Source organism: Mustela putorius, unplaced genomic scaffold, assembly GCF_011764305.1.
Source record: "Mustela putorius furo isolate JIRA1106 unplaced genomic scaffold, ASM1176430v1.1 tig00003862_pilon_pilon_pilon, whole genome shotgun sequence".
Lineage (NCBI taxonomy): Eukaryota > Metazoa > Chordata > Mammalia > Carnivora > Mustelidae > Mustela > Mustela putorius.
The window spans coordinates 935,919-949,906 of NW_025422014.1; the positions used below are offsets into that span (position 1 = coordinate 935,919).

Consider the following 13,988-nt stretch of genomic DNA (forward strand, 5'->3'; position numbering starts at 1 on the left):
ACATTTAGGTCCAGGATTGCCCAATTCTAATGCCCAAGGAAGTGTAGAAACCAATAATTGCTCATTGTTAGAACTCAAAGTAACAGAGATAAAGTGAAATGAACCTGTTTGCTAGAGTCGGGTTTGACTCGCCATTCTACTGTTCAATCAGCTAAAACTGATCTAATGTAAATTTTAGGTTTTGTATCTTGTTAAGACAGTAGTTATTATGTCATGTCTTGCTAATGTAAAGCATTAAATCCTTGCATTGAGATTTTTAAAACAATTTTAACATAAGAAATTAGCTTTGTTGGAATGTTAGAATTGAAAGAGAGCTTAGAAAGCTTGCATTACACACCTGTGGTTTAAAAAATGAAAAAATCAAGCCCAGAGAGGCACAATGACTTACTCAAGATATCAATGATGATAATTAGCAATATCCACTTTATAATCCTGGCATAGACATACTGGAGAACACTGCATTTTGCCTCCTAGGGCTTTATTATTATTTAAATTAATAGAAGGTAAAAAACTACAAAGCAAAAATATAAACTAGTTAAGGACCTAAAAAATAAATCTGTTAATAAGCAACTACTAATAGATTTTTTTTCAATCTGGTAAAATAAAAGTAACATATGAGTGAGTTAAATGAGTAGTACAAAAAGTAGAATAAGGTAGTTAAAAAAGAACAGGACTGATAAAGGATTTGTGGATCTGAGTTCTTATTATAATACCACTTACTGTGGAATTACTCACTATAGAACTCTAGCAATACTTTGGTTCTCACTATTTTCTTCCCCTGAAATGAGGGCATTGACAATGACCACATCAAGGAATGGCACGAGTTGGGGGAGGAAAAGGTTTTTAGCTCTCTTTCTTTCCATCAGATCCTACTCCTTCATTTTATAATATTGATAAATAGCATTTTCTTGATCCTGCAAATGCAGAATCAAGTCAGGTCCGTTAAAATACTCCCCTCCATTCTCTGACTCTTTCCACCCAGATTGCCATTCATAAACTCTTATTATACAAAGGCAATCTTTAAATAACCTATCTAATTTAGATTCCATGCCAGATATGCTAAGAATATATGCTAAGTATAGTAAGTGTGGCCCAGTTAATAGGTGATATAGGAGCACAAAGTAAAGAGACATCACTGAATGTGATAAAAATAGAGAAATATTCCTGAATGAGATAGGTAAAGGATAAAGGTAAACCATCATGGTAAGGGATGCTGAGATAGTAATAGGCTGAAGAATAGAGGGTGTCAGAGGGATCAGGAGGCACAGAGGTGAAAAAGCGCAAGAGAATGAAAACACTACTTTGGCTGGAGTGGAAAAAAAAAAAGATGAAGGTGTGACTAAGGAAAGGAGACTAGGGCTAGACTAGATATCAGGCCAAGGAAACTATGTTTTTATGCCATTGACAGTGGATACCAAAGGAGATAGGCTGAGGAGAGAATTAAGAGGTGATACTAAATACAATTTGAGGTCCATATGCAACCAGCCTATAAGCTACCAATAACCAATAACAAAGGTTAAGTTTTCCTTATATACCTCTCTCACCTTTGTCCTAGGCTATATGTAGTTCTTCTGTGGCCTTCTTCTTTCTATAGTTGCTCTTCCATTTACCCAGCTCCACAAATGTTTAAGTATAAAAATAAGGCAATAACTTCTCATTGATCTGTAGGTGGAACAAACCCACAGAAATACAATTAGAATCTAACTGAGCATCCATCACAGACCAAGGAGAAGAATGGCCCAGAGGAGAGAGAGTAACTACAGAATGGCAAGCTAGAACAGGAGCTGAAATAGAAGCAAAAGCAGGAGGAGATTCCTGGCTACTATAAACACACACACACGCACACACACGGTACTTCAAATAATTAAGATGGAACTTAGGTCTGATTTTATCAATACTTTATTCAGTTCATTGGAAATAAAAGAAAGAGTTGAAAATATAGATGAAAGAAGGAAGGAGTAACTAGTCTTGTGAGATATTATCTTTGTTCTGCACCCAGTCCTTCACACCTCCACTTCCTTAGTGAGAAAAGAAGGCATCACATATCCTTTTTAATAGAACCACAACATCAAAGCAAAAAGCAAATAACCTTTCAGAGACAATTTTTAATGTTTTAGTAGTTAATGTACCATTTATGAAGACAGTTTAGAGAACTACAAAATTCAGAACATACTACAATATGATATCATAGTTAATGGAGATCCAGGTAGACTTTGGCCCCATTTATATTTCTATTTGTATTCAACAAGTTCAACCAATCTGCCAAGATGCAATGACTATCTCGCTCTCAATATATATATTTAAAGGAATATTATATACATATATTTAATTATAAATACAATTTATATATATTATATATTCTTTTAAATTCTTTCAGTATAAATATTCCTTTAAATATATTTTATATATATTCCTTTAAATCACCAAACAAGCTTTTATGAGCACCTACTTTTTGCATGATGCTGAGAAATATAGATTAATTATATGATCACCATATAACAATAGTCTAATTTATACCCAGAATGCAATTTCCCATACAGACAGAAATATGCAAGTCTTAATCTAGCAACAGAAACTATCTATGAAAGTATTAATATCCCCATTGAAAATTAGGTTCAATTTCAATATGTTATGGAGTACAACATATTGTACCGTCCTTGATGGGTACCTTCAACAACTTTACTGTATATAAGAGATTATGTGGTTTTTCCAGTGAAAATTGAATTAGAAATACTTTGTAAGACTGGATATACAGAAGCAATGACACACTTGACATGGAAATAACAGTGTGAGCAAAGGCAGAAGTGTGTATATTCAGTGTTTTCTTAGGAGCCTGAGTTTTTGCTTATTTTATATTTATTCAGATTTGCTTATCTGATATATTTAACCAGACCAGGTATTGTAAAACTACCCTGAATTAAGGATGTACTTTGGACTTTTTAATGTCCATCAGCAAATGTATCCATGTCCAAACAACACTGTTAGGTAACCTATTCTCCCTTCAGGCTCTCTTCTTTACAACTGTAGGTTCCTTTAGATTTGTTTGAGGTCCACTCTTTTCAAATGTTTTAGAGACCTTGCATTCTATCTACAGAATTCATCCATAGGAGATATTGACTGTGCTCTATTGTATCTTCACTATTTTCCTATGGCTATCACCAGTTTCTGATATATGATTTCTTCAGAGATTCGTTTTTTTTTTTTTTGTATTTTAAATAAGTTTATTGGTTATGTTTCATTTTGATTGATTTACATTATGGATGTTAAATTTTAGGGAATTATTTCTATTTTGTGATTTTTTAAATTTTACTTTATTTCTTTTCAGTGTCCCAAAATTCATTGTTTATGCACCACACCCAGTGATCCTTAATCCTAATCATAACTTTATCCTCTGAAAGGCTAGACCCAACTGATTCATGGTAGGGGATAGGTAAATGGTTCTTTATGTTACTCCCAGGAACCTCAAACAGTATTGCCATGACCCTGGACACTACTTCATGACTTCATATCTTCTATGAGATTGATAAGTTATTTAAATATTTAATTCTGGGGCACCTGCGTGGTTCAGTGGGGTAAGTGTCTGCCTTCAGCTCAGGTTATGATCCCAGAGCCCTGGGATCAAGCTCTTCATGGGGCTTCCTGCTCAGGGGGGCAGTCTGCTTCTTCCTTTCCCCCTGCCTGCCACTTCCCCTGCTCATGCATTGTCTCTCTCCCAAATAAACAAATAAAATCTTCCAAAAAATTTAATTATATCCTATGTGTTTTATCAGTCAATATAGGCACTATCTGCTTTCCTTGATTCCTTTCTTAATACTACCTTTCCCTGTGTCCTTATATTTAAGTAATCATTATAATTTAAAAACAATTATCACCTATGTTTCTTTTTTTTTAAAGATTTTATTTATTTATTTGACAGACAGAGATCACAAGTAGGCAGAGAGGTAGGCGGAGAGAGAGGAAAAAGGAGGAAGCAGGCTCCTCACTGAGCAGAGAGCCCGATGTGGGGCTCGATCCCAGGACCCTGGGATCATGACCTGAGCCGAAGGCAGAGGCTTTAATCCACTGAGCCACCCAGGTGCCCCATCACCTATGTTTCTTATTGAATCTTATAAGAGGCTTCTAAAGAAGAAAGATCCTAGATTATTATCACCATATTGCAGAGGAGCAAATAGTGTCAGGGTGTTTGTAAAGTGTCTTACTCAAGATCACACAGTTAGGGGCAGAAAGAGTATTAGAACCTAACTTCAATCAATTATTATCAGTTACAGCTGTAGGTTTAAGCTTGCCATTCCTGGGAGGCATAGACAGACAGGATTGGCTATTTGCCTGGCCAGAAATACAGGATTAAATTGACTACATGTAGACCCTCTTCTAGAAGTAAGAGTAAATTGGAACCCTCTGGGGAAGTCTGAGAATTTCAGAATAGTTGATAAGCCAATCTGGTTTCTGTGCTTCTCCAAATCTTCTGGATAAGGTTCATTACTTGTAAAAACAATAGGCCAACTTCAGAAGAAAAGATTAATGTTTCTCAAATAAGACTCCAAATACATAGGAGGATTTCTATCAAGTGCCCTTAAAGAGGAAAGGAGCAAAGGCCAGAAGGAGGAGATATTCCCTCATGAACATTATGAAAAATGAAAAATAAGCTTCCCCAAGAGCAATAAAGCAATTTTAATTAAGCTATTCTTAATGAAACAAGTAAAACAAGTATTAATTTTGAAATTATATGAATATATAATTTTTATAGATATTTTATTTTTATTGTATTATGGATTATTTACAGATTTTGAATGCATACACTTACCACCTTTCATTGTGACTTTGTGAACTACATAGAACTTTTTTTCAAAATAAGATATTTTGATTATTTATTTAGGGAAATTAGTATTTCTTTTTATTATTCAATTAGCCAACATACAGTATATCATTAGTTTTTAATGTACTGTCCAACAATTCATTAGTTGTGTTTAACACCCAGAGCACATCACCAGGTTACTGGTATTAAGGAGGGTACATGTGGAAAATGAGTATTTAATGAAAACTTCACAATTAACCTCAAATAATCTGAAGAAAAACAAGTAAAATTTTTATATTTCTTTATTTACCACACATGAGTTTTTCTTTTTCAGAAAAAGCACTGAATAGAAAATGGAAAACTGCAACCAAACATTAACAGATTTCCTTTTGTGGGGTTGTAAACAACCATCAAGTCTGATGTAAACAACAATCAAGATCGATGTAAACATCATCAAGTATTGCCCTGTTTCATTTCATTTTCATTGTACTCATTTTCTTTATGGCTTTCTTTGGCAGCCTGTTGCGATCATCTTTATCCTCATGGACACCCATCTCCACACACCCATGTATTTTCGACTTGACTCTCCTCATGGACCTGAAATACAACTCCACCATTGTCCCCAAGATGGCTTCTGATGATTTTTTTTGGAAAACATTTATTCCTTTCATTGAGTGTGGAGCTCACAGCTTCTTCATCAATATTTTAGCTCATGCAGAATGGTTACTTTTGGCCTCTATGGCAATAGCTGTTGTGTTTCTCTTTTTCCCTCTCCACTTTCCCATTCATATGAGCAAAATAGTTTGTGTTCTGATGAAACAGGATCATGGAAAATAGGCTTTATCCTTTATACCTTTGTCCACACAGTATATACATTGTATATCTCTATTTCCAAACCAGAGCCATCAACCATGACTACTGTGATGTCCTGGTCATGTCAACTCTGCCATTCATGGACATCTAGGCCTATGAGTAGAGTTTTTGAGCAACACCCTCTTTATTTATATCATTTTAGATCTAAACACTCATGCAGATTGAAAGTGAGAGGATGGAGAAATATTTTTAATGAAAATAATATCAAGGGGCACCTGGGTGGCTCAGTCATTAAGCATCTGCCTTCGGCTCAGGTCATGATCCTGGGGTCCTGGGATCGAGCCCCACATTGGGCTTTCTGCTCAGTGGGAAGCCTGCTTCTCCCTCTCCCACTCCTCCTGCTGTGTTCCTTCTCTTGCTGTGTCACTCTCTGTCGAATAAATAAATACATTCTTTTTTAAAAAATAATAATATCAAAAGAAAGCTGGAATAGCAATACTTATATCAAACATATAGACTTTTATATATAATTGATATATATGATTATTGAAATTATACACATATTTCTATATATATTATATATACATTCATATACAAATATATTTTATATAATATATAAATATGGAATTATTTATAAATGTATATATAAATGTCTTTCTATATACATATATACACATAAATAAACAAATTCTGGCAATATTTATATTCCAAGAAATTTTAGGTGTCAAACAGTTTGTCACACCTCAGTGATCTGGAACTGAAATATTTTGCACCTCAACTATCCAAACACAGCTGACAGAGCCAAGAAAAAGTAAAATAATCTTGAATAGACAAAATGGATGTCATAAAGTCCATAAACCAAACACTGTATATTTTGTTCCATAAGATGTTTCCCCCTTCCCACACACATCCTCTCCAAATAAAATAAAATAATCAGTATTTACTCATTTTTGTCAGATTTCAGCCCTGTTATAACTAGCTTGATTAGTGTGTTCTCAAAGCCATAAAAGATTACAAAGAACTAATTGAAATGATATGGACTTCATTAGGCAGGTACACTGACAAATATAGATAGTCTGAAAAGATAAAGAACCACTTATAAAATCAAATATATAAGAACTAAAAATCCATGCATCCATTTTATTGCAGGTACAAGCAAAATCTCAATAGCTACAAATTTTAATTGCTCTGAGAGTAGCATATATATATTACAATAACATGTTTATAATGATGATCCTCAGTCATCCTGAAAAGATTGCATTGAATCATAGAGTTGAAGCTCTTCTTAAATAATAACAACACTAACACTAACCAAAACAAACACTTCTAAAGTGTTTTAGGGTTTAGAAAGCGTTTTCCAAGAAAGTATGCCTCATATTGAGATCACCTAGACTTTTGGAGATGTAATAAAAAAGAAAACCTGAAGAGAATTAACTTGCTCAAAGATACCTAGCTTATCAGTAGCAGACCTAAAACTAGTATATTGGTCTTCTGAGTGTGGATTAATGCTTCTTTCAAATTGTGTCCCATTATTTAAAAACAAAACTGCTTAAGTGAATAGGACATAATACAGTTTATAAATATTTGCAACTAAAATGATATTTTAAATGTTCAGGTACTTAAAAGAGCTAACCAATATTTTCTACAAAATACAACTGTTTGATATACAAATCTGCAGAGGACTTCAGGAAACCTAGGTTTTTATTTGTTTTGTAATTTAACTTCCAGTTACTTAATATACAGTTCAATATTAGTCTCAGATGTACAGTATAGTGATTAAACATTTCCATACAGCAACTGGAACTCATCACAAGTACACTCCTTAATCCCCATCAACTAACCCATACTCCCACTCACGTAACCTCTGGTAATCATGTTTGTTTTCTATAGTTTAGAATCTGTTTCCTGGTTTTCCTCTTTTTTTCCCCTTTGCTTCTTTGTTTTGTTTCTTTAATGCCACTTTGTATTGGCACTAACAGTAGGCAAGGGTTCCCTTTTCTCCACATCCGTGCGGATACCTGTTATTTCCTATGTTGTCCATTTTAGTCATTCTGACAGGTGTGAGGTGCTATCTTGTTAGTTTTGATTTGTATTTCCCTGATGGTGAGGAATGTTGAACAGCTTTTTTTGTGTATGTTAGCCATCTGTATGTCTTCTTTGGAAAAGTTTCTATCACAACTTCTGTTCATTATAATAGGATTATTCATTTTGGGGTGTTGAGTTTTAAAAGTTCTTCATATAACTTGTATACTATCTCTTTATTGGGTATTAATTTGCAAGTATTTTCTCCCATTCTGTAGGTTGCTGTATAGTTTTCTTTCTTTTTAATATTTATTTATTTATTTTATTTATTTATTTTCAGAAAAACAATATTCATTATTTTTTCACCACACCCGGTGCTCCATGCAATCCGTGCCCTCTATAATACCCACCACCTGGTACCCCAACCTCCCACCCACCCGCCACTTCAAACCCCTCAGATTGTTGCTGTATAGTTTTCTTGTTTCCTTTTTCATGCAGAAATTTGGTTGTTTGTTTCTTTTTTAGGGGATCCCAATCTTTCATTTTGTTTTTGTTTCCCTTGCCTCCAGAGACCTATCTAGAAAGAAGTTTCTATGACTGATGCCAAAGGCTTTACTGATGCCAAAGAAGTTACTAAATTTCTCTGCTGGGATTTTTATGGTTTCAGGTCTTACATTTAGGTCTTTAATCCATTTTGAATTTATTTTTGTATATCATATAAGATAGTGGTTTACTTTCCTTCTTTTGCATTGTTGCTTTCTAGTTTTCCCAGCACAGTTTGTTGAAGAGACTGTCTTTCCCATCGATATACTTTCCTGTTTTGTCAAAGAAAAATTAACCATATAGTTGTGGGTTCATCTCTGGGTCCTCTATTTTGTTCTGTTGATCTTTATGTTTATTTTTATGCCCGTACCATATCGTTTTGATCACTACATCTTTATAATTTCACTTTAGGTCCAGAATTGTGATACCTCCAGCATTGCTCTTCTTTTTCAAAGTTGCTTTGGCTATTTGGGGTCCTTTGTGTTTCATACAAATTTTAGAATTGTTTGTTCTAGTTATGTGGAAAATGCTGGGGGTATTTTGATAGGGATTATATTAAATGCATAGATTGCTTTGAGTATCAGAATCATTTTAACAGTATTTATTCTTCTAATCCATAAGCACAGAATATCTTTCCATTTATTTGTATGATCATCAATTTCTTTCATTAGTGTTTTACAGTTTCCAGGAAACAGGCCTTTTACTTCTTTGGTTAGATTTCCTCCTAGGTACTATTTTGGTTCTGGTTCAATTGTAAATGGTACTGTTTTACTTTCTCTTTTTTTTTTGCTTCATTATTGGTCCATTTTGTCATTCAGAGCCACTGTTTCCTTCTTTATTTTCTGTTTTGGTGATCTGTCCATTGATGTAAGTTGGGTGTTAAACTCGGCGACTAATTATTGTGTTACTATCAATTACATCCATTTTTTTTAAATGAATTGTTTTGGGTGCTCCCATGTTGGGTGAATAAATATTTACAAATGTTAGATCTTCTTGTTGGATTGTTCCCTTTATTATCATATGAAACTGGTCAGCTCTTTTATTCTAGGAGATGTGTCTTCATGAATGCTGCCTCTCAGGGTTGTGCTTTAAGAAGAGTGAATAATCTCCATTCTGTGTGTCCCGGAAGTTCTTCAGATCTTTGTTTCCATGCCATCTGCCCCCAGGTTTTTTGCCTGCCTTCTCTCCAGGAGTAGCATAATACCATTGGGGTTTTATTCCAGCCAAGCCCTCTGACCTTTAAAACTCCAGGTTTAAGCTGCACAGTTTTTAAGAACCCCCAAAATACAGCCCCTCTTTTTTTTTTCCAAATCAGTGGCTTTTGGGAAACATCCTCCTTGTGTGTTCCCCAGTGTGGTCCTCTCTTGACCTTCTCCATGACCAAGGTTCCCTTCCATCAACAGGGGCTGTAATCCCTTCCTCCCTTAAACCACATCTCCATACTTTTACCTTCTTTGATGTGACCTTTTCTCTTCCTTCAGTTGTGGGGTTTGTTTTTTCAGTCTTCAGGTCACTTTCTGGGGTATTTCTATTGATTTGATAGTTGTCTAGCTGTGTTTGTGAGACAAGACATGCCTAGGGTCCTCCCACTCTGCTGCTATCTTCCAATGCCAAGAAGCACTTTCCTCTCTTTCCTAAATTATTTTTAATTCAAGTGTAGTTCACACACAATGTTTCATTACATTCATGTGTACAACATAGTGTTTTAACAAGTTTATACATTAGGTTATACTCTATTTTTCTCAACACTGTAACAAATGTTATTATCTGTTTCTGTTCTAATAGGCAATTGCTACTACTACAAAAAAATCACACAGATAAAACAGTTTGTGAGTTTCCAACCTTATAAAGATAAGACAGTAAGTCTTTATAATTTTATAAACCTGAGTACTGCTTTATAAAATACCATTTTAATGAAAACCAACATATGAAATTTTCAGTTTTGAATTTTTCAATGGTAGTGATTTGTATTACAAAATTATTTCACCACAAATATTTTTTAAAAATTGCAATTTCTCATTATGCATTTATAATAATATTCAATCCACCAATATTCTCTTTATATATGTCTTTACTTGTGAGAAATGAGATCTAACTGAAAACTACATATGTATGATACTTTATTAATTCATTATTTAAAATATATCAAGCAAAGTTGTGATATATTTGAATGTATATAGAGGAATTAATGTAGAAATATCATTGTACAATTGATTTTAATACAAATATAAAAAAATTCTCTGAATGAGTACCAATATATAAAAGTAAGCATAATATAACACACTCTCTGAGACTTTCAAACAATGAGCTTTCATTACAAAGCTTGAAACTCTGAAGTTTATGACATATGTTAGAACACTATTGTCTTCTATGTGTAAGGTGTATGTGCTGTGTGTGAATATGATACTTTGAGATATTTGGGATGAATTGAATTGTTTGTTTCCCCAAGGGGACAAAAGGAAATGCTCATAGATATTCCAAGTTATACTCATATTAATTCCCACAACTCATATTAATATTAAAAAACTTTCCTCTTTAGTTTACTTTACTCAGGTAGTATAAATTTTCTAAATAAAGGTAGGATCATATTACTCTCCTATACATTTTTGAATGTTATGTCTACTTATTTTCAATTACCTTTTTTTTTGCAGGAAGAAAGTGAAAACTTTGGACCCATTGCTGAGGAACAGGTGTCCAATTTATTCTGTTGCTTATTACTTTCTGTAAAGAAAGATATTTTATTATATGCTCCATAGAACAGAATGTTTCCCTTTGGATGGAAAATTTGGAAGGATCATTTTGAGGTTGAAAGGAAGGATGCCATGTATTGTTAAGGCACTCAAAACACCATTTATTTTTTAAGAAAAATCTTCAAGGTGACATGGCTAACCTGATAGAGAACACAGATTTTTCTAACCAGTAATTTGATTACAATGTCTTTGAATCATCCAAAATTTCAAGAGAGATAGTCTGAAGATCCTCTTTCCTATGATGAATTTCTAAAGCACTGTTTTTGCATCCCACACATGACTGAAGAGCCAAACCGCTGTGTTCCAAAAACCTATCATGGAACTCTGAAGTCAAAAAATAATATACAATGGGATCAAGGCAGCAATTCAGATTTGCAAGACATAGAGAAATGATGTGAAAACATAGGGTGCCTCTAATAAAGGAACAGTTTGAAAAGACATGTTGTTTTACCATCATAAAGAATGGAAAGTTGAAGTGGTAAGGAGTGAAGCACACAATGAACACCACTGCACACATAAGGACCATCCACAAAGCCTTTTATCTCTCTTTAGTATTCTGAGGGGGAGATTGGAATTCTTGTAAAGATTTTCTCATTTTCCATGTGTAATAAGTAATAATTACAACAGGCAAAAGAAAACCTCCAAGTTCAGCTACAGGTATCATTTTAATGGAGGAAGCCATGCTAATGTGTCGAAACCCTAAATCGGCAAAGCAAGATTCAGTGTTTTTGGTTAAACCAGGACTTCTCAGAATTAGAAGTGGCAAACACGCAGTCCCCACAATGATCCAGATGGCAACACTGATGCCCACATCATACCTACACTTCCAGTTTCTGGCCCTAAAGGGCTTGAGGGGAAAGAAACATCTCTGAAGCCTAATGCACGTCAGGAAACAAATGCTTGCATACATGCTGAGATACTTCAGGTAGAAGCACAGCAGGCAAAGGGCCTTCTGGAAGGGCCAGTGGTGGCTGATGTAATAGTAAATCTGGAGGGGTAAGGACAGCACATGAGCAAGGTCAGCCACAGAGAGGTTGATCATGAAAATGATGGCTTTATTTTTCTTCCTGATGAAGTGGCACAGAACCCACAAGGCTGCAATGTTGGCCAGAAGACCAGGGATGAATATGAGGATGTAAATGGTTGCATAGAGACAGTACTGAAATGACACCTGAAGATCAGTGCACTTTGTTCTTATACTGTTTGTGCTATTACTTCCCATCTTGAGGATGTATTTTCCTCCCTTGAGGAAAGCATTAGAATGATGATCTCTGCAGAAAATAAAGTAAAAATAGGTTCAAGGGCATGCCACTTCATGTTTGGTTATTCAAATATCTACATGCCCTGTCAAAGAAGTATTCAAGTGTGAGCTTTTACAAATTCAAAAGGTATTTTTTATGTAACCTGAAAACATCATGGCAATCTACAAATATATAACAGCATTGTCGAGCTTATTTTTAGAAATCAAAAAGGTCACTGTTTTGTCAATAACCTTAGTCAGATTTCCCCCTTAGTAGCCAGGGGAAGTAATCAAACCTATAGAGATAACCAACAAGCAAGACCTTACTGGAAATTTCCCCAGACATACATTCTAACACTTTCCTGGGCTTCATATTTAAGTATTACAATTGTCTTCATCTGTATCTTCAAAGTTTGAGATTTAATGGGGTATCCAATCATTGGTGCTGGAAAAGACTAAAACTGAGTTGATTTTAAATTGCAGTCTTATCAGGGATCAGGTGACTGCTGAGATGAGTCTGTGAACCTTTGGGAATGAAACATAAGGGCCTGGGAAGGGCTGACAGGTCATCAGGCCTTGGAAGGATGGAAGCTTGGAAAAAATGGTGCAATATAGGCAGATAAACTTTGGCTCCTTCAGAATTTGGCTGAGGGCAAAATTAGTCCTGTTTGTATGTCATGGCACTTTTCATAAAGTTTCTGTAACTTTAGAGATTTGTGTTTATTAGCAGAATTATGGTAACTTCAGACATTCACATTTATTGAGACTACCCTTGCTACTATTTCAAGCAACTACCAGAATATGTGAAACTACAAGGTATCTGGTGGTAGTTGCAGCGAAAGGGCTTTTTTTTTTTTTTTTTTAAATGGGGCGCCTGGGTGGCTCAGTGGGTTAAAGCCTCTGCCTTTGGCTCAGGTCATGATCCCAGAGTCCTGGGATCAAGCCCCGCATTGGGCTCTCTGCTCGTTGGGGAGCCTGCTTGCCCTCTCTCTCTGCCTGCCTCTCTGCCTACTTGTGACCTCTGTCTGTCAAGTAAATAAATAAAATCCTTAAAAAAAATGACCTATCTTCTTTGTGATAGTATAATATTTATTTATTCACTATACACAGAACATATCCCCTATAAAATGTACATGTAAATCACTAAAAATTATAATCTGATGGACATTTTCTCAATTACAGAACATACTAAATCAGCTAGGATAACAGTTCTCTGTCTGCCTCAAAATAATCTAATTATAGTACCCAGAGTCTCCTTTATATCTATTACAAAGTTAAATACTTATTTGGGGGATTATTTCCTAATATGTGTCTGAGGAGGCATTGTTAACAGTTTAATATGTCTCAAGTATATTATAGTCAGTTTATTACAGATTAAAACATTTTTTCATTATTTGTATTAATGGGATGCAAACAGAAATACTGGATACTTTTAAGTGGTAGATAACCACAAAATTATCTTTGATAGTATTCTGGGTTTTTTAATTACATTGAGATATGAATGATGTAAAAGAGTTACAAATACACCTCAAAACAATGAGGCCATACTGTAATGATTCATTAGATTGTGCTCAGTAGACATCTATTCAATAAGTGAATTTTCTCCCCAATTACCCAGTACAATTTTTGCCCACAGTAAGGGCTCAGTAAATAAATGTTTGCTGAATATACTGACTTAGGACAGAGGTGAGAAGAGATGGACCTACTTAGCTAGACGTCAAGTATTATAATTGGAACTTATCTGGCAGATTGTAAGGAAGATGTAAACTGCACATGGCATACAAGTAAATATACTTAGATGCCAACAAAGCAAATCATTAAGCAG

The 13,988-nt window shown here is 34.7% G+C and overlaps 1 protein-coding gene across 1 annotated transcript; it reads right to left on the reverse strand.

Annotated features, from left to right (window-relative positions):
* Positions 1–10,938: 10,938 nt before the first annotated feature.
* Positions 10,939–12,145, reverse strand: LOC101674232 (putative P2Y purinoceptor 10). Its single transcript, XM_013048167.2, is given in 1 exon segment — positions 10,939–12,145. A coding segment is annotated over 1 exon segment (1,044 nt). The 3' UTR covers positions 10,939–11,101.
* Between the last annotated feature and the right edge of the window lie 1,843 nt (positions 12,146–13,988).